The sequence below is a fragment of the Vanessa cardui genome, chromosome 1, assembly GCF_905220365.1.
Source record: "Vanessa cardui chromosome 1, ilVanCard2.1, whole genome shotgun sequence".
In the NCBI taxonomy this organism is placed as follows: Eukaryota; Metazoa; Arthropoda; class Insecta; order Lepidoptera; family Nymphalidae; genus Vanessa; species Vanessa cardui.
Window position 1 is genome coordinate 3,291,745 of NC_061123.1, and position 26,398 is coordinate 3,318,142.

Sequence of the window (26,398 nt, forward strand, 5' to 3'; positions counted from 1 at the left end):
TCGACTGTCGTAGTATATGAATTCGAGTTTTAAGTTAAGAAATATACATAATATATTATATCTAAATATATTTTATGTACAGATAAATAGAAAAGTAGTCGAATATAATAATCAGCTATCGATAGACCCGAGCGGCGAGAGTGCAGACGACCGGCGAGAAGCAGTGCGGACGAGGGCGCAGTTCGCCATAAAACGTTTAGAAAAATAGATAAATCGCTCAAAAACGTCAGAATCAGTCGAAAGGATAGAAGACTCGAGTGCGGGCATGTAGAAGGCGGTCAACGTGTCTACACGCTGCCAGGGCCCGCACCTCACGCGTACTCCGTGTCGGTAGACAGCGACCGCTCGGCGGGCGAGCGCCGGCCGCTGGTCTCCGCTACCGCCGGCTCCCCGGCTTGTGCTTGGGCGTAAGCTAGGCTCTTTTGATAGCTGAACAACTGTCGCTCGAGCGAGTAATTCTCCGCCTGTAGCGCAGCTATCTCGCGTCTGAAATACAATATTCTTCTTAGACTTGACTACACAAAATATATTTTTAAAATAAAAGAAATATATATTTCTATTACCTCATCTGATGTGCATGTAATCGACAAAGGTCGTCATAAACGTGATAAGTAGCTTGAAAAAGGAGATATGTGTCGGACCATTCAAGGCGCACTTGAAGTTCTCCGCCTGGATGTAAAAATGGACAGCCGGTTCTGGATACATCCTCAACCCGTAAAGCCGTTTCCATCATAAGTCCTTCATCCGCACTCTCTTGAGCATAATAGTTCTCGAAAGGGGCCCCGGGTAACTCCTCCGCCTCTGGTTCACCCGGAGCAGGAGCAGATCGTACTAACCATGCCGACCAACTCACATAGCGTAGATGGTTGCGCGGCACATGGTGAACATCGCGGTACAACATGTGAAGTCGTACTGTTTCTGAATGTGTGTCACAACGCAATGCCCACGCTTGCTTATCTCGATCGTAGCATGTAGCGGCACGACCAGCAACAGGCACCGATAGCTCCGCTAAGGCTCTTGCTGATACCAACTCTACCATTAATCGAACACCTTTGTGAAGAAGACGATACGGAGGACGTGGAGTCCACGGTGGAGTACGACCCTCTGTGTCGCAAAGGCATTCGAGAGGACCAGAGTGTATCCGCCTCTCTCCTTCACCGAGAGCTAAAGCATATCGGATACGACAACGCTGTCCCTCGCCAGATAGTCTTACAAGACGCAATGTAAGTGGTTCCTTTCCAACACCGCCGGTCGCAGACACTGACCAATCAAATCCGGCAAAAGCTATCGGAGGTGTATCCAAACGAGGAGCTCGTAATTCCCATGAATACAAAGTTCGCACACGTGACATACTCAGTTCTAGCTGGAATTCGCCACGCGCGTCTGCAAACTTGGCGTTGAGCTCCGCAAGTGAAACGCATCGTCCGCGTCCTTGAGCTGCACAACCGGCGTAAAATCTAACTTGCTTGCCAGAGAAACCTTCGTTTGCTGTAAAGTGATCACGACTAAGCAAGGTGAAAGTGAAGTCGACGTAAACTCGCATGCCTTCGCAGACACCCCGCCATACTAGGTAAACACCTGTAAAGATATTATATTGTTAATAACAATATTGCTCAAAATAGGGACGATAATTATAATAATATTATCATATTTACTTGGTGGTAGGGCTTTGTGCAAGCCTGTACGGGTAGGTACCACCCACTCATCAATTATTCTACCGCCAAATAACAGTACTCAGTATTGTTGTGTTCCGGTTTGAAGGGTGAGTAAGCCAGTGTAACTACAGGCACAAGGGACATAACATCTTAGTTCCCAAGGTTGGTGGCACATTGACGATGTAAGGAATAGTTAATATTAATTCTTAAAGCGTCATTGTCTATGGGTGATGGCGACCACTTACCATCAGGTGGCCCATATGCTCGTCCGCCAACCTATACCATAAAAAAAAAGAAAATAAATACTGACCCAGTGAAGCCTCGGAGCGATTGAACGCGACGGCCCATCGTTGGTGCGAGCAACAGAAGTCCTTGGAGGTGACGTCGCGGTCAGGCTCGCGGGTGACGGAACGTGTGACCACGAAGGTGAAGACGTGCGTGTCCGCGCGGTCTTTAAGCCGCGTCGCGCGGTACAGCAACGCCATGCACTCTCGCGCCGCACGCCCGCCCCGCCTGCGCCTGCGTCTATATATTTGCAAATTGTAACATAAACATCATTCATCAATAACTTCAAAGGAACTCATTGAATTTCATATCGAATAATATAACGAAAAATGTTTAATATAATAAAACATAAAAACTCGTCTTCCCGATTAGAAAAGAAAATGTTCCAATTTATATTAGATGGATTTTATATTCATATAGATTGCCCCATAATACGAAGAGATACCAGGAATAAGGAAACTCATAAATTACACAGCAAATGACTTTTCTTTTAGGATTTTTATGGCGATAATTTATGGTATATTATTATTCTTTTAACAGCAGATTTTTATCTAAATACATGAAGGTTCAAATTAAAAAATATATACATAATATAATACATACTAGTGAATGATTATACGTACATAATATAATAACATGATAGTTTTGTCTCTGATAGAAAATAAATATACGTAAAATTCCAGACTTGAAAGAATCTCGGTATTTGTTCATAAACGCTGGCATTTATAATTGAAAAGCAGAATCAACACGACTGTCTGGCATTGTAACCTACATTCCATACAGGAAACGAACGTAATTGAATCTCAAGTAAGAATAAAAATTTTATCTACATTTCATCCACATTATTTAAATTTAGACTTTCCTAGAAGTTTTTTTTTTATTTCCTCCTCAATTGTATTAATTGAATGAATCTCGTTACGTTATTTTTGTAATTGGGTCGAACATATTTTATATGAGTGAAACATTACATTCAGATAATTAAATGCTTCTATGGTCTTCGATTTTTTTTATTCATTTATTTTCTTGGATGGCATTAAATGTGTAAAGCTTTATTATGTTAAAATTACCTTCTCAATAAATATATACTCTATTCTTATCTATATTTCTAAACAATTACTTCGTATATTTAAACTTTAGAGATATAGATTAAGGATGATCTGTTAAATTTAAATAATTTACTCTGTGCATAATGTTATTCAATGTTCTTACAAAATTGTTTAATTAACAAGACATCTAATATATGATAAACGAGTGATTCGTTGATATTCTTAATTAAATATATTTATATATTTACCATATCAAAAATATACCACCTAATTGTACTAAATAGTATACGTGCTTTATACATTACACATTACATTTAGCTGCACAACTAACTATATTCTTTCGTGTCAACTTTTATGAATCATTCGATCAATTCCAGTGTGACATAATATCCTCGATTGTATCGGTAAATGTCGTGATTTATAACAATTTTGTGTGTTAAATGTGTTGCCATCAGCAACGCCTGCAGCAATTAAAAATCAAATCGTCACGAACGCGCAACACTAGAATCGTATTTACCTCCGCCGCTGGCAAGAGGCAAAATTGATTATTACCGAACGCGACGCACGTTTCGCTCCAAAAACGAATTACCTGAACCTTTACGTAATGCCGCGATGTAGTTAAGCGGGAGCACTAATTGCATTCTTGAATTTTCAATCTAAATATCAAAATTATTATGATTTTAAAAGATGGTTTTAATACTTGAATTGTAGCACAACTGGCTTATATAGTTTTATATTGGATGTTTTTAAAGTTTTTTTAAGAGGAAAATAATTTCCTACGAATATTTGTAGATATATGTATACACTGTATGTTAGTTACATCATGTGTATTGTACAAAGACTACTTGACCCGTTTTTCTTATTATTATTAGATAATATGTAAAAAAATAGTGCTATCCTTTATTTTTTTAAATGTATAAATATTATAACTGTAAGTACTACATTTATTTTTCAACATAGTGTCTAGGTTAAAACAAATTAAATAACTTTTGTTTCAATATGTATTATAAAATACATTTTTTACAGAATCTAGTAATTCAATACTTTTTAAGTTCCTAATTATTAATAATTTAAAGAACAATTAATAATATCAATCGTAGCGTGTATTCTAAAAACGACGTAACTAGATACACTAATTATAATATCAAAATAAATTAGTTTTTTAGTCTAGACTGTCGCCAGAAGATCTCAATAGCGATCATAATTAGAACTTAAATATTTAACAAACTACAAAACAAGTCCTAATAATGAATGACTTAACATAGTATTCAAAGTGTGTTACGATTATTACTTTATAGTTTAATTATTATTTGACCATTCAAACTTTCGGAGGTCACAAAGGAGCGCTACAGTATTTCAGTTTGTTAACCCTTAACAATGCTTATCAGCAAACAATCGTCTTAGAAACTTTGTTAAGCTGTATAAGGTACGGGTACAAGCTACCGTCAACGGTCAACATAAGGTATAAGTGCTCGAGTTCGAAACTTGACGAAATGTTTTGACTGAACCCACGTGTAATGCGATACGGTGAAAAGTTTAATCCTCAAACTTGGTCATTTCCCTCTAAGTTCGTTAAATTTAATTTATATCACTAGCAATATTCCTATGTTATTATTTCGCTTGGAAAAAAATAATCAACTTCCAATTTAATAGATGAGAATCCATTTTTTCTATTTTCACGAAACTTTTAGATTGTTTACTAACTATACACTAAGCACCTCAACCGATATCGACAAATAGGTCTCGTTAAATTCGTATTTATTTCAGGCTAGCGATAATTAAAATATAAATAGCTGACGATATTACTCTCAGTTTGTTATTTTTATATACAATTATATAAGTTTTTTAAAAAAAAAACCTTTCTTAGATCTTCACAATCTAACTTAACAGTTTCATTGCCATTATTTAAAACTATGGATAAACCATTCGAACGGTTTCACATAATACTGTATATAGTATTCGTAAAGAAAATTATCTTTAAGTCATTGTAATTCACCAGTCAGGCCCCCTAGAACTAATCAACCCTTTATAATAATTTATAAAACAAACAGACAAAACATATACATGAGCGCTGGTTCTTTTAACAACGCTGTATAAAATTTATAATAATTTTAATTCTCAGTACATGAAGTTATAATGCACGAGTTAATATTACTAATAATCGTTGGATATTTCGAGAGAAGGGAACATACCTTTTAGTGTTATACTATATGTTTAAATCCTAGTAATCTCAAAGCAACTGTAATTAAAACTTTAATGCAAATATCAACGATGGCAGAGTTAGCGCATTTCCGTTTGAACTAATTACTACTGGGAATTAATATTCTAATTATTAATGTCACACTCTACTGTTTGAAGTTGTGAACAAGTTTTCAGTAAGTGCCATTAGTCAATATTATTTACTATAATTATAACGATAAATTCAATTAAATATCTTAACACATATGTAAAGAGGTGCCGCCTACGTAACTGTGCTTTGTTTTCCTGGGTGACAATAATTATGGCACAAACGACGTTATAGCTTTTAATTAATTTAAATTTTGCGGTTCTGACGTTGCTACATTAGCGGATTCTATTATTATATAAAAAATATATGTATATATAAAAAAAATAATCAGCTATCAGACGTCTCTTTTTTATGTACAGTACGAAGGCTACAAGTAAATGGATACGTAATGGTAAATGATGACTACCCTATATATCGGCCCTAAGTAATAATAACTTGACCTTCGTTTCGTCGTTGAAATGAATTTATTACGCAAAAGACGACGAAACTATTGTCTAAAACTAAAATGCCATTTAGTTACTATTTTAAAGTTGGTATAACAATATAATAGAAAATTTCAAAATAATGCTATGATGTTGTTTTTAGTAGTCTTTGTTCGAGTTTCGAAAATCAGTTCATAAAAAACTCCAATGACTTGTACTTATTCGGCTTTTATTCGTCTCCCGGCGCTTGCGGTGAAACTTCCATTGTTTACTTTAAAACTTTTAATTAAAAACGTTACGTGTACTTAAACCCAATTTATTTTGCCGGCTTATTTCAACGCAACAACATTATTATCAAACAAGAGATTACTTTCTCGTAACCCTTTTTTTAAACGTACATAAAATTCGAACAATTTGACCATGGTTTAATTATGTCGAATTTTAGGTGTTTGATTAACTTTTATTACTGTTAAAGGGTATGGTACATTGGTTAATCTTCTTGCTACCGTAGGATGTAAAATGTTATTTGTCATTTTATAAAAACTGAAGGAACATATTCACTATATGTTCCTTGAGTATGGATGTGGATGGATATAGAGGTAGAGTACGACCAAGGAAACGATTGATGGATTGTGTGAAAGACGATGTGGTTAGAAAGAATGTTACTTGTGAGATGACGTCTGACAGAGAAGTATGGAAGGAGAAGACATGCTGCATTGACCCTAAATAAAATTGATAAGGGCAGGAGGATGATATTAAAACTGATGTACTAACCTAACGAAATCCGTCAATACAAAACATTGATTGTTGTTGATGGGGCGGCTATGTGGTGGAATGGCGGCTGACTAAGGCGTGTCCAAAGTCCTATCACTTCCTTTCGTTTCGAAGAAAATTTTAGAGTCTACCACCACGCCGCTCTAATGTAGTTATGTGTATTCAAATATAAATTTTGGAAGATATTCCCTCATTTTCCTTCACCGTCGCACAAGATTGGAATTTAAACACTAATAAAGTACATAACAAAGTTTTTGCCGTGATTGCTGGTGTTTGAACCTTCATTTACGTATTCTAATTATATATAAAGAGAAATTCACTATCCGATATTCCACCCGTTATCCGGTTATACCGCCAGTTCATTAACCAAATATAATAACGAAAAATAATCACGAACGTGTATATTACAAAATAATAATGGAGTAACTATAAACATGCAACCGCCGTCATTTTCATTCAAATAACATCCGGAATTAACCGAAGCATTTATTTCAGTTACAATATCGTTTATACCATTTTATGCTCCGAAATAAATATTTTTGGTCACAAACATTAAACTCGATAACATCGCCATTAGCCCGTAAATATCCCGTGCTGGGCGTCGACTACATTTGAAAAGAAGGTTTTAGAGGTATTCCACCATGCTACTCGCCAATATGCTTTGATATGAATGCGTCTGACTTTCATTCGATAGATACAGCCTTACTCACAATGTTCTCCTGCAACGCTAACTGGAAAATTATAAACATATTTATGCCCAAGAAATCCAATGGGGTTTGTCTGAGCTTAGAATTCATAATCATCGGTTTTTATTAGCGAGCCTCTAAATCATCTAAAACTTTTTTTTATAATCGTTTATACTTATGTAATATTTTATAGTTAAACTCTATCTTTAATCCCATGAGGACTTTAATTAGCAAATCAAAATTAAAAATGAAAAATGTTTCCTTTACACATTTCCCTAAACAACGGACAAGTATAAACTTATAACCTATAAAACCCATATTGCCCTATTACTCAGGATATTTACAAAAGGATCACGATCTAAGAATCAGTTGTAAAATTTAAAAGAATCGTTAAGGAGCATTTGTGGTTAAAAAGTTATATTGCAAAAGTAATGTCTTTATTCTTTATTGCACATCTGATAAATATCATTTTTATTATAATACGAAAGCAATATTTGCAAAATTTACATGACAAAAACCCCGTTGAATATCTTTTGCCGGTTCATCTTCAGTCCGAGTGGCTATTTCCAAGCTTGTCGCAGATCTTGACAATCAATAAGCAAGTGAAACGAATAAATTTGAATAAAGATTTTTATTTTTGGATATAAATCTGTCCCAGTGGTTAGAACGCGTGCATCTTAACCGATGATTGCGGGTTCAATTCAGCACCACTGAATACTCATGTGTGTAATTTGTGTTTATAATTCATCTCATGCTCGGCGGTGAAGAAAAACATCGTGAGGAAGCCTGCATGTGTCTAATTTAATAGAAATTCTGCCACATGTGTATTCCACCAACTCACATTGGAACAGCTTGGTGTAATATGTTTCGAACCTTCTCCTCAAAGGGAGAGGAGGCCTTAACCTAGCAGTAAGAAAATTACTGGCTTTTGTTGTTGTATATAAATCTAAAATCAAAATATTGACATTTCTACAACAAGCAAAACTTACAACACTCGTAACTCTCGTAAATACGTTTATGTAAACAGTATATGAAAGGTACGACACGGTATTAAACCCTTGAAATTAGGGCACCCAAACCTATCCAGATATAGAATCGTTATCGGTTCGGAGAGTGATAAATTCGAAGACGTTACTGCGGATCCAAACCACCTCATTACTTTGTTTTATAAAGGAACGACCAGAAGTCTATTATGTACCCAACTTGCGTGCGGCTGAAATCACGCATTAATTTTAGAAACCGGTATAAAGAAAATGGCTAATCATTTAAAAAATACATTTTTAATTAAATTATAATCGACACAAACATACGGCTTTACCTTTAAATATACTATGAGGGTGATTATAGAACGCTTTTTATCTTCTTTGAATTATTATTTTACTTGCTACGGATTTGTGAAACAATGGGTTCCAGCCATTCATAGGGTATTCTACCACAACATATTTTAGTTTCCAATGTTGTAGGAATTAAAATTTTTTGCTTAATATTTTCTATAACACCAAACACTTAAGATGGTGATCCGTCAAAGAAAAAAAGGGCAAAATCAGTGTTCAGCTATTAACCCGCAAAACTTTGTTTACAAGCAAGGTCGTTAGTTTGTAAGGAAAGTTTGACTATGAATCGATATCACTCCAGATTAATACTTATTACAATTTGCGTAAGATTCAAATCATTATAAAGTCAAACATTAACAACAGAACTTAGTACTGTTTACACAATAGAGTTTTGTACGGTGCTTTATAAAACCAAGTAATAAGGTGGTTAATTTTTTTTTTTAAGTATATTTATTTATGAACTTTGTTACTTAAACAAACTCTTTATTATGTGTGGTCAAAATTTGTAAATGAATTTTAAACTAGTTCCACACATGCGATCAAGCGTTAATTTTGTACACAGTTTTGTGACCAATTTTGTTACAAAGCTGTTTTTTTGGCAATTCTGTACCAAATATAATTAATTTTAGAATATGGAACGAATGCAAACTAAAATAGTTTCTAAACAGTTTTTAGATCATAGAATTTCAATTGAAGCAGAACCATGTTATATATTAGCAATTTAAGTACGTAAAAATACCCTTTTATCATTTGTCTTTTATTATCTTTATACGGCTACTGATTACTTCGACTTTTATATCTCTAGCCACGCCGAAATATATTTTTCTACTCGTGGACAAAAGCCTATTATTATATCGAGTTTTTATTATCATTATTAGTACCTGTAGTATTCTCATAGCATATTCACTGCCGTACAGTCTCACTACCAATTCTAACGCCGGAAGGTATGTAATATCACAGATTCTTACGCTTTAATGGTATCAAATATGTTTTATATTTATTACAGTGTGTAGGGCCCAAATTGTCAATTTTCCGCCGAAGAAAACCAAACCCATTTATTTGCCTCACTCGTGTCTCATTCTGTATTTATTTGTCACAGGGGCTTTGTGAAAGCTCACCTAGGTATGTTGTATCCAATCGTCAAATATTGTATCGCCAGCCGCCGCATACTTGGTATTGTTGTGTTTCATTTGAAAGAATAATTAAGCCAGTGTAATTAAAGACACAAGAGTCATTTTAGTTCCCATGGTTGGTGGCACATTGGCCTCTTAAAGAATGTGACAAACATCAGCCAATTCATCCATAGCCAATTTGCTCATTCGTTGTTTTATATTAGCGTATGTTATGCTTATGTATATTATATAAGTATAAAATAGGTTATCTAGCGCTTATTATTATATTAGTATCAAACCACAGTTCAAATTCAACCCACAATAATTTAATCTTATAATTATGACATTAAGTACCTATATCAACTCCGTGATCAGATTCCTCGTTACGACGTCATATCAGACAATTAAGCGCATTGAAGTTACATATCTTCACGTATATGATAATGTTGTTCCGTAAATATGTTGACATTTAATTCAACATGGCAACGCTATTAGGGCGACTAGTTAGGGTAGTTTCATACAAAACTGCAATTGAAAAAGTGATAAACGTTCGCACTTTATACGAAACAAATTGAAAATTGAAAATGAATTCATTCGATGAAATCAAAATTGTGAATGAATTTACTTGACGAATTAAAAATTGAGTTTGATTTTATTATTTAAAGTAGGGATTCGACAATTTTACTGACGCACCGTATGGAAGCACCCTTAAAGGGGTAGCACAGTCATTTTATGTGACATAAAATCTATAATACCATTATACCATCGTACAAACCTCAATTCACACGACACGATATGTTAAGCTGTGAGCATACTCGTTAAAACCTTTTTTACATAATGTATTTTTTTAAATAAAAAAATGTGTTATATGTCCTTATACTTCATGTACTTCCTTCCATGAACACATTTTCTTGGAAATGAACTTATGTTTTTTTCTTTTTTTCGTATAATATCAAGTTACAAAAGTAAAGAATATAATATCACGTTAAGCCGGCAGTAAGAATAAAATTCCTATTCCGAATGTGGGAAGTCTTTTAGAAATGTCAAAATTATGTATGAATGAGACAGTTCGGTTATAAAATAAGGGAGTGTATTAATCGAGCGTTTTGTGACTTTAAATGACCTACGGCTGAGCAAAGATCTTTTGTACTGATAGGGGAAGGAGCTTATAGTACCTACGGAGTTCATGACGTAGGTCTCAGGCAATTAATTACAAATATACAGTATGAAAATTCTTGTATTTTATGCAGTAACAAATTATAAAGTAGGTATATTATTTTAGCAGTAATTATCTGATTGCGTGAACCAACGGTCCCGTTTGGAAGGTTCGAATTGTATCGCTCTCTTTAATTAAATTTAGGTTCCGACTTTCGAAAAGAATTAAAAGAATATGACAGGTATAACAAAATCAAATCTAAGTTAATAATTATTCGTAATCAACGACATACGATTGACGTATGTTTACCCATCACACGATCTTTTCGTCCATCACGGAGCACAAGATAAAGCGCGGAATGACAGTGGCGGTGGCTTTATCTTAATGTATTCGGGTGTCTTAGTCAAATCAGATTCCTAATAAACTGCATTTACAGAAACATGTTATTTGAAAATTGAATAGATAAAAGTATCTACATTTTATAAAAGTATCAAGATTATTCAAAAACTCTACGGTGACTACAGTTTTTCATGTTCACGAAACGTTAATTGTTTTGGAGTCGTATTTGTATCACTCTTTGGGACTGCCATGGGTCAACCAAAACCTCATTTGCATAAAAAGGTTGATGTGTTTACGCTCTAGTTGACCTCTAACATACATACAAACAAAGTGAGTTGCTAGTGAGTATATTCGGAGCTGTATCTAGTTAAAATTATGGATCGATCAGAATATAATAGTTGACATATCTCTTCGTAGCGTGATTAATTATATCATGATTTATTCGGAAAGTTACGAACTTGTACGAGTTCCCAAAAGAAACTTATATTAATTATGAAGACCCCTGAAAAATATACATATATACGAATTTAGAATTTATTATTCATTAAGAGAACACTTTACGTGATTACTTTGATTATTATAATATGGCCTCTGGCATTTAAATCATTTTTCAATTAGGTACTTGACATAAATTTCGATAGCAAAATTATTATTGAATGAACCACTTATAATATAAACACTATTATTTCATCGAAGTGCAAAATAAACGATATTACTAATAGACCGGGAGATGATAATGACAAAATATTTGGTCATTTGTACCAGTATGGCGGTTCTTCAGGGGTCTAATGACATAAAGGCAAAAAGAAAAATGATGGTCATAGCGCTCGCACCGGCGGCCCAATCGCATGGGCATTAATCGAATGCGTAAGAAAAATAACGAGTGTCGAACGATTTGTTGAACCCCCTGAAGAACCGCCATACTGGTACAAATGACCAAATATTTTGTCATTGTCATCTCCCGGTCTATAACGAAAATGCAGGCGGATAAATGGAACACTTAATTGTAAAAACATCTCCAGCGATAAATATTTGGGTTGTTGGGAATATAGACGATTCGTTATATTTGGCGCCAACAATATTATTACAGATATTATTGTCTATTGTGCCTGAGAACACTACGGGACCTCTCAATGTTAAAATACATTAATACAACGTTAATTATTATATATTCGATGTTAGAATAACTGATAAATTGGTATAACCCACCCGAGAAGCCTTGCATATTGCCTACTTAGGCAACAATAAGACTTCAATCGAGAACAGAAGACTACAAATTTTATTCGTATATTAATAGAATTAATTTTCATTCAAATTTTTAATGAAAAATTTTCACCTAAATTATATTTCAAGAATATTGAAATATAATATTTAGGTCAGGCTATCCGGGTCAATAGCTATTCATTTGCTTTTTATATACTTAATTGAGTGATTTAGTTTTAATTCCTTTAAAAGCTTCTTTAATAAAGAATACGCTGTTGTGCTACTGGTTCTTTATACGGTATGTACACTAAATGCTTCTAACGTTAATGTCGTCTAAAGCCTTTCTAGAAAATTAATAAATTAAGTTATACAATCAATATAAGCAATTATACAAAGCGTTTCTTAACTTTTTCTGTTTGATATTAATATTTAAAATATATGATATTATTAATGTATTCACTTCAAAAAAAATTATTATTTACAAATTATTAATTACAAAACTATCTCAAAATTGAGAACCCAGAAATACGTAATGATATTCTAATAAACAGATATGTTATACCCATACTAAACAACAGAAAAAAGTGTGCCGTGTGCGCTGGGGACCGTTTATTTTACATTTCGTTACAAGTAAAAAGGATAGCTTGATAAAAACAATAAGTAAAAGGAATAGCTAGATATTTTAATTACGCAAAACGTATTACTACATAATTATGATGTATTATAACGTATTACTGGTATAATTATGATGAAAACGTCTCTAAAGTCAAACGTCCCAATTAGGACGTTTTCTAGTCTTCACTTTTTGTGCGTTAATGACATATCTGTTTACTAGAACATCATTGTACGTAATACCTACACTTTATACGTTATGTACATCTTTGTCGGATTATATATTTTATTTGCATTGAAATTAATGTCGTTATATCTTTACTCCAACACTATTTGCATACGTATTACCTGCTAGAGCAACTTTCAGTTATTTTGCCAAAGTGTGTTTAGGATGCTCGAAATTACAAAATGGCGGTTATCTGTCATGTACTCACTATAGATATATTCACTCACGAAGCCCTACCACGTTAAATTATTATGGGCACGCATCGGTATAATAAGTGTGTGACGCTCGTCGTTATAAGATTTCTTAGTGTGTGTGAGATAAAGGGTAATGACATCAAAACATACAAATTCGATTATATTTGGTAAATTTATTTTATTAAAAACTTATTAATTTAAGGTGAAGGGATTCATAGATCTATAATTTCCAATCTATGAATATATCATTCCAAATACAAAATTTTAAGCAACACTTAATTTGTGACGTTGAAAGGTAGTTTGTGTCAAATCTGGCGTTTGAAATCTACTACACTAAAGTAACGTGCACGCTGGTCGCTGAGCCTTACGGTATCAAGATTAACAGCCCAAACATGACGTGTGGACCTTAGTAACAGGCCGGATGCCTACAAATTATCCCGGCTAAATTGAATTTTCCCTTTGTACAAAATCATTTTATACATTATAGCAAAATTGAAGGAGGAATTTTATAGAACGTTATCTGAAAAATGCATTGTTGAATAATGACTTTCCACGAGATAACTCTCTGAAGAGAGAAAAAGGATTTTTCCCGAAGCCAAGCGCTTTTAATTAGGATGTTATTTTGAAGATAAAGAAACGTAGTGAAGAAATGCAATTATGTACTAATTACACTTTATATAACTTAGAGTTAAAAACTTTCTCATAATTTTACAAATATATTTTGTTATTTTTGCATATTATTTACAGATAAATTAATATTATTTTAGAATTGATATAACAAATTTCATTAAATTTTCTAAAGTAAGCAATGTGGGTAGTTATACAATCAAACGATTTTAGAATGAATGTTCAACCTACGATACCGCCCTGTGGAAGTTTTGATTGAATATTTAAAACAAGTAATTTTGTAGATGTATAGAAGAAATTAGAATTTCTTTTTATACAACGTTTTTATAAAATTAGAAAACAAAAAGTTCCTAGATAAAATAAAAAGCACCTCATTTAGTAATGTAGTAATGGTACAAAGTATCTGTAACACGATTTATAGTCTTTCTTGTCCAGACATGCGTCCGTACTTCAAATAGAAGTGCCACCAATTTTCTTACGTAACAATCAGGATTTATTTTTGTACATACCGTCAATACCTTCGCTCACTTATCCCCAAGAAGAAAGTAAATAATGAAACAATCAATACGAGCTATTGTATCTGTTTTGTTTGTTTTTAATTCGCTTCAATTATACTTTTGTCTGTCAAGTAATGGTTTCACTGGAGGGATTAAATACTGCTAGCTGATATACATTTCCTTTCGGTTACTGATACTTCATTTGTTGAATAATGATTTCTTTGGCCTTATTTACTTTGTAAATTTGCATTCACCTTTTAAATAATAATGTAATAATTATTTTCATTATTATTATTTTCGCGGTAGAAAAGAATGAACCAATGGTAGCATTCCCTATTAACTCCAATTAAGCTATCCGTAGTGGTCTATCTTTGATTGTACGACTATTTAAATATCAAAACTAACTTTTACAACAAAAGAGCTAAAATAGACTAGTCAACTTATATGTTGCCAGCGGTATCTGTGTGCACGTGACAGCTCCGTTTGACACTCACTAAACATCATACTTCTTTACAAGTGTACGTGTCGTTAGTGGCCAACCATTGGCCTTCGTTTTGACGCGTTTTACGTCAGTCTATCTAGACATATAAATTATTAAAAGTTTTAAATGTATTATTACTATATTTGTTTTTCCAGTCTATTATGATCTCTTTGGTCTAATAAGATTCAATCTTATTGGCCTATACATAGTAAGTTTTCGTCCATCGTTTTGGCCAAAAATTATATTTCATGATATAAAGAGTTAATATCTATATATCAATATATTTATTTAAATGCCTCTTAATAGATGAATCATTTCATTATATTTTATTAAATAATTTTAACAGTGTGCATAAAAAGCATGAAACATGGAAGGGTGAAAAGAATAGTGCTAATATACACAGTTGAAGCTCAATTCCATTTTACTATTTAACAAGAAAACATCTTACTTTTTTAATAGAGTTGAAGAAGGATTTGTTTAATTTACTTTAAAAGGCAAATGTCTGGTCTGCTTCTAGTATTATTTCGGGATATTTAAACAATCGATTGCTCGGTATACATGATAGGCAATCCATCGTCAATAACAGGAAATTAACCAAATGTAAACTCAGCAATTGTTGGAGTTTCGAAAATGTAAACCCAATGAACTATAATGCTTTCGTTTTCGTCAGTGATTATTTTTTTCAACCGACTTCCAAAAGGAGGAGGTTATCAATTCGTCTGTATTTTTTTTTTTATGTTTGTTACCTCATAACTTTTTACTGGGTGGACCGATTTTGATAATTTTTTTTTTTTGTTTGAAAGGTAGTGCTTCCCGTGGGGTCCCATTTTTTTTATTTTTTTTTCCGATGATGGTATCCATATGAAAACGACATAAGTCTTGAATTTGCATTATGTATATGCGCGACAAATAGGTGAATAACTGAAAATCATATTAACCAATTTTGATAATTCTTTTTTTATTATAAAATATATACTTCAAGGGTAATTTGGTGAAAGTTTGGTAAGGTTCTGACCACATGATCTATGACAAAGTAACAGAACGGAAGGGAACGGAACAATTCTGAGGAGCACGTTAGCGATACTCGGTCGAATCTTTTATTTATAGGTTATTTGGATATTTGAGTCACCTTCCGTAATGTGGTTATGTTTATGTAATTATCATAGTCGAATATTATAATCAACTAGCTACCCACCCCGGCTTCGCACGGGTGCAATACTGATACTAAATATACTAAAGAATTTGTTTATATACGACATCACATCGCAAACTTCTAAAATTATGAGTGTTTCTTTACTATATATATTGTTCATGTATTATATACACAAACCTTCCCCTTGAAACACACTATCTTTTAAAAAAAACCGCATCAAAATCCGTTGCGTAGATTTAAAGATATAGGGACAGAGAAAGCGACTTTGTTTTATACTATGTAGTGATGGAACTCCTATACGGCTCGCAGTTAGGGTGCGATATGGGGCAGAATTTCTTACTATCTTTAATCAAATTTTGTGTATGTGATGTGATGTCATATGATGTACGAAATATAGTTGGTCTTTTTCAAAGTTTTTTGCTGAGTTCGATTACAGCTTCTTTCGAGGGATCCTTGTAGTTTACGCCGCGTGACGTATTAAATCCGCATTTTCGAAAGTCTATTTTTGCTTTATTCGCAAGTTTCCTTTGAAATTGTCCTCGAAGTAGTTTCTGACTCATATAAACGGAACGCTTAATCTATCCATATTAAAAAAAATTAGTTAGTCAACATCAGCTTCACTTAAAATCAAAAAATAAATAAAATTTTAACAAAAAGAAAAACCGACTTCAAACAAAACACTATTTTAAAACAAATGAATATGCACGAAAAAGTAATAAAAATAATTGCGTATTCAACATATTTTTTAATTATTGCTATATTTGGAGTCGGTGTCAGCCAATAAAACCCTACAGTATATCTATCAAAAAACAATACGAGAATACTTTAACAAATATGTTTTTTACAAATTACCTTTTACACAATAATATACTGGATCAATCAAGGGGCTCGTATCGGTTTTTTCTTTTGATTGTTGGGGCAAGGGCACCGTGGCTGACACAGGCTCCAAATATACCAATAACTATAACTACATTATATAATCGTTAATCGACTTTTAAGTTGTCTAATATTTTCCATTTCATTTAACTTAGGAAAACTCTAAAAAATATGTTGAATACGCAATTATTTTTATTACTTTTTCGTGCATATTCATTTGTTTTAAAATAGCGTTTATTTTGAAGTCGGTTTTTCTTTTTGTTAAAATTTTATATTTGATGTTTTATCAAATAAATTTCAATTCGTGGTCAAATGTACATATTATATACATGACGTAAAGTAAAATAATTGATAAGGACACGCGATATTCACTAGAAAAGCATCCATGACCATTAATCACAATATTTTACTATTAAGGGCGACAAACCCAGTTATTGGCACTTTGAGACGTCATTCATTGTACGGACTTGCTTCGGCGAAAAGGTTAAGTAATACCAAACCAATTAACCGCAAAACGACTTTTTAAATCACGAAACCGCTGTTTTAGGGATTCGTTTATTAAAAACGCCGCTATTATTAAAAGTAATGTTACTTTAGTATATCGTGGTTGCGCAATATAAAAAACACCCTGACTTATATTTTTGCTCCTTTTTTTAATTTCATTTTAGTCCATCAACTTAATTTGCCATCATAATAAATTTCTCTTGCTGAAACAACCAGTGTTTTTGTTTATATAATGAAATATTTATTAAGTACTAGGAGTATATACACTTGAGACTCGATACCGAAAAAGAAAATGAATATATAAAACGGATCGACCGTTTAATTGTATTTAAAGTATGAATATATTTAATACTATTTTTAAATGTATATCAAAATGTTCTTCTTCTCCTCTAAGTCAGAATGTCAGAATGCCATACACAATAAAAAGAACTATGGGTAGGTTCTTTATAAGACATTAATTAAGTTATAAAATATAAATTAAGACATCAATATTTGAGAATTGAGATAAATGACGTTTTACATTTTCACATGGTGATAAGGTCTTTGTGCAAGCCAGTGTTGGTGCCACTCACTTACATTATACTTAGGTTTGTTATGTTTTTTTTTATGAAATACGGGCCACCTGATGGTAAGTGGTCACTATTATTAATAGACAATGACGCTGTAGGAAATATTAACTATTCCTTACATCGTCAATGCGCCACCAACCTTGGGAACTAATATACTATGTCCCTTGTGCCTGTAGTTACACTGGCTCACTCAGCATTCAAACGGGAACACAACAATACTGCATACTGCACTGTTGTTTAGCGGTAGAATATCTGATGAGTGGGTGGTACCTACCAAGGCGGGCTTGCACAAAGTCCTACCACCAAATTAATTTTGGTGCAATAGTGTTGAATGTATTGAATGTATGTAATGTATGAATTTGAGAATTGAATGTATTTCCCCTGACTTTAATCGAGTGGTAAATAGGAAAATAAGTATTGAAAAACGAAGATTTTCTTTAAATGTGAATTTACTGCATAATCATTTAAATTGCTGCATCTAACAAGAATGTTCTACAGATTTAAATAGAATAAGCAAGTAAGGGTAAATCGAATAATATATTTTACATTTCTCTTTGACCCTTGCTAAAGCGAAATTCGGAGTAGTGGTTTACTTATGAAAATTAGAGCATTTATATGCCAGGAATAATGTTATATATAAATGAATATAATTTTATTAAAAATACGTTATAAGAAGGTAAAACTATCTCCGTAAACGCTCCATTTGTGGTCAAAGTCTGTCTTCTGGAAAAGTTTTAGAATTTATTTCACTTCGCTACTCCGCTACGCTTTCTTGGAGGAGGCTCTTGTGCAGTTTTGTCCAGTGGACGTCTTTCAGCTGAGATGATTCTAACGCTTCTCACGTTCGTAGATAAATGTATGAAAAATTTGATCTAACTTATGCAAGCTTTCTTAGTTAATTTTCTTACGAGATGTAAGAAATTAAGAGAAATTAAGAACTAAACTCGCATGAATATAAAATAGCAATCTTCAGTTTACATTTAACTAATTCCATCCAGTAAGCCATTCCGATTTATCCTAATTAATATAAATTAATTAATTGTACAATTTTGCTTATACTGCATAGATTTGCACCTACGTATATTTTAGCTGATACGTAACATAAAGAGACCATAAAATCTAAATTAACATAAAAGAACGTATTCGAAATAAAACCATATACATTCGGTTTCGAATGAAATGTCAGAACATTAATTAAATTGTTAATCACATTAATTAAAGGCCCGCGACAGAGTGTTTTTATGCCCTGCTTGCGTTTAATTTACGTATGAAAATGTAGCTCTCAGCCAGGAAGATGATAAAACGGGTGCCATAGTAGCGACACTATCAGAATTTGCATTTCACAGCACGAAATATAAAATACATTTTACAAGTACTATAGAGAATAAGATAACGATAAGTACGTTCGTTACGTTGGACGAGACTGTTCAATTGATATTTGAGAGTAAGACAATTGTTTCTTCTATTTTTATCTTGTCTATTCCCACTTGTGTCTGGAACTGAATGACTTATATAAATACGTTATTTAACCTTATAATATATTTCACATTTTCACGTTTCATTTTAAATAACTACTTATAGAATAAAATGGAAATAATAAGCTAAATGCCAGCAATATTATTTCATTTAAAACAATGTAAAATATAATAAAATATAAATATTGTAATTGAGATAGTATTTATTTATAAGGTTGAATGTTATTCTATGCCAACCATTAAAATACAAACACCTACGCTTTTTAAATATCACGTTCAAACAAAAGGTTACAAAAATCTATAATTTTCGATGAATCGAAGTTTCAAGCCCCTAGTTATACCTAAAGGATTAGTTGGAGAAAAAATTAAGAACGCTAAAATCCATTGTTAAAAAGCGTTGTAAAAAACGTTAGAGATGCTTCTTGATTGTCAAAAATCTACCGGTTCGGAAATTAATAACTCGGACCCGAGAAGTATCGTCAGCTGGATTTTATGAAGTCATTGTAAAAAATGTATTCAAAAAAAAATATATAAATATATGTAATCCGTAGGAGATCTAATTTCCAAGGCGTGGGCTGATGTCCATACTATTATTGACTGTTACTAAGAAGTCTAAGGACTTCTTTATTATCTACTTATATATTATTTTATAATAACATGTAGCATACAAATGTTCTAACTATTCCTTAAAATATTACAATGGAATATTCTTTAAAGTCATAAAAGACTTTTCGATGCCACATAACGATATACTCGTATTATTATTTAATGGATTTTATATGATTTTATAATACTATATTAAGTTTAATAAGACATAGTTAGATATTATATATCTACTACCTACTGTAAAAATAGTTCATATTATCAAGTAATTTAAGTGAAATTAACGACAAAACATAAGCGAACACAAAACACAAAGGCTGTATTTTAACACGTCACTCGTTATGTAAATAGGGCACTGTTAATGATTTTATGACATCCCATAAATCAATAGTGTAATACAATATAAAAGCACTTGTTTAATATTACCGCCCGCGAGGTGGTTGTTAATAAAACATGGATGTACATAAATAACAATGCGATCAATATTTAATTTGCATTCAGTGTTAAAAAAATACACGTGAAGCGTTTGTTATTTTATCCCCACCTTTACCGACATTGTTATCCACTCAAATAAGTGTTTATCAACAAACTACGCTGAAAATGGAAATACTGTTTTGACTATATAAAGGAAACTGTTGACTTCCCAGGTTAAAAAGTATACAGTATGGTAAGTCATCTCGGCTAAGGTGCGTTATCGTAATATCTAATAATGTTTTATTTTATGAAGAACAAGTCTACAAATCCAAATAAGGTGCGACACAATAAAACCTTAGAATATCTTTGGGTACGTGTGACCAAATTTAAAAAACATGTTTTTATAAGCATAACCGCATACATACGTGGTTATGTGAATAAGTAAGGAAAAAAAAAACAAACAAGAGCTGTATTCGTCACAATAGAACTAATATTTTTGCTGCCATCTGATTGGCTATTTCTTTTACTTGACAACGATTGACCGACAAATGAAATTATACTGCAGCAAATAAAACATTCAAGGGAAATGAATGGATCAATAGTGTTCATATCTTAATTACCATTAAGTCAGTCGTAGTGAAGTAATGTGTAATAAAAGTGATATTAAAGATCCTTTTTAGGGCTGTATAAACTAAGTAAGAGCCATTAAAAACTTATAATAGGACATTGTTTTAATGCCTCCAACATCCTTAAAACAATCGAGATTTCGCAGCAGAAATTTACTTGTAACATAATCGAACATAATAACTTTAATCTATATTAATATTATAAATATGAAAATAACTCTGACTGTCTGTCTGGTGCTCTTTCACGACCAAACTGCTGAAACAAATTTGATGAAATTTGGTATGAATCAAACTTGAACTCCAAGAAAGAAGCTAGGCTACGTTAATTGCCTAACACGTGTTAATACCTGTTGACTTCCAAGCAGGATACATTAATTGAAATAATTGTATTTAATTAAAATGACGTTGTATTTTTTAAATGTTAAAAAAGAGTAACTACTGAGTTTCTTGTCGGTTCTTCTCGGTAGAATCTACTTTCCGAACCGGTGGTAGCTTCACTTAATTGTAAAATGACGATTCAAAAGTGCTTATAAAAGCCTACTTGAATAAAGTTTATTTTGATTTTGATTTTGATTTCGTGACAACCAACACCCACAAACAGGAGCGAAGCCGCTAGCGACAACTTGTTGTTTAATAATAATGAGAATACAACAATGTGAATATTTTATATATATTATTTATGAATTTTTCAAGCTTATTAATAACTAGTGTTCATATTGTTTCAGCTTCTGTGTTGGACTTCCAAACCGAAATATTCAGAACACAACACACAGTTCAGTATTTATTTTATCTTGTTTTAGTTGTTTGTACCCTTTCTGTTTCTTTGTGTTCTCTTACTTTGTAAAATAGTAATCACCAATGGCTTTGTTCATTTTTTTTTTTTACGTTGATTGAGTCTTTTTTTGTTCAAATATTGAAATATTTAATTAAAAGTTGTAGACGTAACGTTGTTTGGGTATTACAAGTACTACGTCCTAAGCTGAATATTATTATTGAGTTTAATTGTTGCCTTTCTTAGCTTTTTATTAATACGCCTTTTCATATTACATTTTATACATTATGCCTAACATTAGAGTCATTAAGAGCATTTTTCAAATAGTTCTTATTCCAGAGAAAAATAATCAACAGTTGAAATAGAAATTTAAGCGATGCTAGGCCAATATGCATGATATCAAATACTCTGTTCAAAATTCATTTTCAGTGAAATTGAAATTCGTATCGAAATCCATTTCTGCTCGAAATTCAAAGCGTTATATTTTCGGTTTAAAAACAATTACTAAATTTTCAAAATCAATCCAGTTTTATTTTATACGTATAATACAATTACAATTTCGCCTATAAATAGAACATGTTTTATGACGATACATTTTGATATTATTACCGCAAAGACATATAGCATTTGCACAATAAACACTGGTATACGACATATGTCTTTCACTCGTGTATATATGGCTGCATTCATGAATCATTGATCAACTGAAAGGCAACATTTGTATTTTAATTGCATTATAATAGGCTTTGAGTTCATTTAATCTATTAGAAATAAGAAAACCCTCATGACCCAAGTAACTTGTCTAATTGTGTATTGTATCTATTTCTATGTTAATAAGGTCGTTCCATATATATATATATATATAGGTAAAGAAGGCACACATACTCTTTGGTCATTTTTTTCCAATAATTATATGATAAAACACTTACTAATTATGAACACTACACTATTAATTATGAACGTTACTATAACCACGAACATGTAAGTATTCCGAATGCTTACTTTAATATAAACAAACAAAAATATGATAAATTAGATTAATAAGGGCGTTATGAAACTAATTAGGCGACGGCAAAGCGAGATAAGGACGCTGATGTGACATTAATTGTTTCTTAATTAGGACTTGCGGTGCTCGTCATTCAATGTGTATTCGTTAGTTTATATACGGCTTATTCTTGGGAGCTTACGCTAACGATGTAAGCTGTTTCCGAGAGTTATAAACGGCAATTAGCTGGCACAGCCCCGCCAAGCCATTGTTTCAGAGATGCGCTTTGAATCTCTTCGCTCATAATCATTTTTAAAAGAATCGGATTTCTTCTTTACGAAAGTACGGAAACGAATTTCCTGACACAGAAATTGTTGTATAATTTTTTTTTATCAAAGACATTCTTTCCTTATTCTAAGGCTGTTGATTTTTAAATTAAAATTACACTTCTCTTTTCTTAAAAATGATAATTTTTAAATGTTTTTAATTCAACTATGATTAAATTTACACGAACATAAAAGTTAACGGCCGTTAACATTTTTTAAATAATTATTTAAAATAAGGATCGCGAGGGACATGAAGTTAACTAAAGTTATTAGTTAGCATAATAAACTGATTCATTTCACATTAAGTTATTAAGCAGATGGTCATTTTCGCCGAAAAAGCAGAAAAAGCATAAAATCCGCTTCAGAGTTAAATAATAAACTGTAAAATATAATGTCCCTCGTACTTGTATTTGCACTAGCTTACTTGCCTTTGAATGTGGCAATAAAAAAGAAATGTTATATTTGGCGGTAGAATAATTGATAAATACCTACTCAGACACATTCCCGTCTAGTAAAATCTTTGCCAGCGTATCTTTAATATTTAATTTTTTTTAATTCTAATTTATTATCTTTTATTATAACAAAAAATACATTTTTTGAAATAATAAAGTATATTAATTGTAAGCAAAGCTACGGTTGCTACAGTCATGTCTACGAAATTACTACGATTTCATTTTGATTATTAGAACGGTTAAAGTGACTTTGGATTTTTGATATCATTTAAAACCACCCATCAAGACAATATTATTAATAAAAACAAATAATATAGAAATATAAAAAAAATGTCTAACCTGCAAACCTAGTTGGCAGCTGGTCTTGAGTCTTATTACTTAAAAGAAATACTGCTTCGCACTGATCGTTGACAGAATCATATAACAATACATAGACATAGATATTGATAGACAAGGCGTACAGCTATAATAAAAGGAAAGGCAAGAGTAACATATGTTAGTCGCGTAGAACATAAAAAGGCAATTATGTGACAGTTCAAAGCAAAAATTTCCCCGGAGGCGGTACTTGTTAAGATATAAAACGCTTAGCTCCGTAATTATGGCCGACAAAGTCAGTAATTCACAGAATAAAGTTACTATCATCCACTTTAATTGTTTCGTATTTCGAAGCCAGAGTATGTACGGAGCAATTAAACGCAAACCTATCCGTCACGTTGCGCTGTGTTAATATTTGCGTTACGTTTACGCTTAGATATTTATTCGGTTTCTGATTTTATAGTCTCCCTCTGCAGTACTATTTTAAAAAAAAATTGAAAGTTACGTGAAACTACACGTTTCGTTTCTTTTGTATATAATATAGCGATCTAATATAGTAAATTGAAATTATATATTAAAATGGCAATAGCGATAATCACTAAACGCGTCATCACAATATCGTACTGGATTCGATTTAATAAAAACGTTTACAAACAATATCATAAATTGAGATTGGGCTTACGCAGCAAAAAAGGGAGCTATTAAAACGTTCCACCCTAATTGTCTACGTAGCCCACCTGCTACGAATGAAACGGTTCGCGGAACAAACGCAGCGATAAATATTTCACCCCGGCAACGCAAAAAAGTGGAGTAACCTAGCGTCACATATATATTTTGATACATTTACCTACATTTACCAAAACTGCAAAATGTAATGTATAAAAAGCAATCACCATACACCAAAAATCCCAAATTTATATTATAATATTTATTTTAGCTACAAATATTACTTCTAAAATATAATATTTTCTAAACTTCTGTGAAAGCAGTGCAAGCAATGTACTGTGTATCGATTTCATCGAATAATTGATGTTTATAATGTTTAAGTCAGTAATTGGTTAGAAACCGATTACTATGATTTGTTTAAATGTTATTTATTTTTTTGGTAATTAAGTGAAATTAAATAAAGTAAATATTTATGGTATTTTTTTAAATGTTTTATTATATTTTCAAAAGCGTAGCCATTAATAAAAGAACAAAATTGATAATAATTCAAGTGTTATTTTCGATAAATCTAAATATTAATTTAGATATTTATTTATTCGAATCGTGCCTAAACCTCAAATGTGATTCTACAAACACACAAATAAAACGCCGTGATGAATAATAATCAAATCAAAAACACATTCCTAAATATTGGGGTCGATTTATTTTGCCGGATTTCGTTGTTAACGAAGAATCCCTTTTCATGTGTCTGGGATTTTAGTATTCAATATATTTAAATATTTTTATTTGGCTGGACTTGAATAACACTTTCAGAATTATTTTTGCTTAACATATTATTCTAAATTATCTATTTAATATAAATATATTTTTAATAAGAAAATTGTATTTTTTTTTTCAGACAGTCTTCGACTGATATTTCAATTAAGAAAAAAAACATTCGAACGTATACCAAAATAAGTGCCGAAACCATTAATAAAATAAATTATTCTAGATAAGATAAATTTATAATCTGTTAAAAAATATTTTAATTTATGAATAAGACTCCAAAATATTAAATATTTTTAGATGAATATAACGGAATAGAGTCATCTTTTATTAATTTGATAATTAATGTCGCACGTCTCATTAAATATTGACGCTAGCACGGAATAAATTTTGTACCCAACAAATTAAAAAAAAAATTTTAACATTGGCTTTCTTTGTTAACTGCCTTTTTGGTTTGTTGTAACTGTTTTTTTGTTTACATTAAAGAACGTACGAACTACAGAAATAATACTCACAGCGCTTACCAGGAACACACAAAGACTACTTCTGAATTAAAGTATAGTTTATTATATATTTATATTTTTGTAAATAATACGATTTACTATTATTAATCTTAATAATTGAGATTCCTTTGTTATAAAGTGCCAAATTACGATATTGACAATCGATACGTTCGAGCGCAAAGAAACAAACTTAAGTGCAGCTTAAAATAAGAAACAACAACAAAGAAAACATAACTTAGAAAGCGCGCGAAAAATACTACGCACTGCCTAAAAAAGCTAAAGGGAGAAGTTGTTTGGAGTAGTGAGAGCAAGGGCATTAACATAAACATTGTTGTGAAGTGCGCAACAGGATGGCGCGGAAAGCGAGTACCTTAGGGCGGCCGGCCGGGACACTGCGGAGCGCTAAGCCACCGCGCCGCTTCGCGCGGACTAACGCAGCGCGCCTTCAGGACGCGCCC

General features: G+C 32.2%; 1 protein-coding gene across 1 annotated transcript; it reads right to left on the reverse strand.

Moving 5' to 3' along the window:
- LOC124529569 lies at window positions 1-26,398 on the reverse strand. The gene is made up of 4 exons (XM_047107219.1): window positions 26,311-26,398; window positions 1,966-2,180; window positions 564-1,578; window positions 1-486 (listed from the first exon to the last, which is right to left on the reverse strand). The coding sequence occupies exons 2-4, from the start codon at window positions 2,138-2,140 to the stop codon at window positions 312-314; spliced, it is 1,365 nt and encodes a 454-aa protein (XP_046963175.1). The 5' UTR covers window positions 2,141-2,180; window positions 26,311-26,398; the 3' UTR covers window positions 1-311.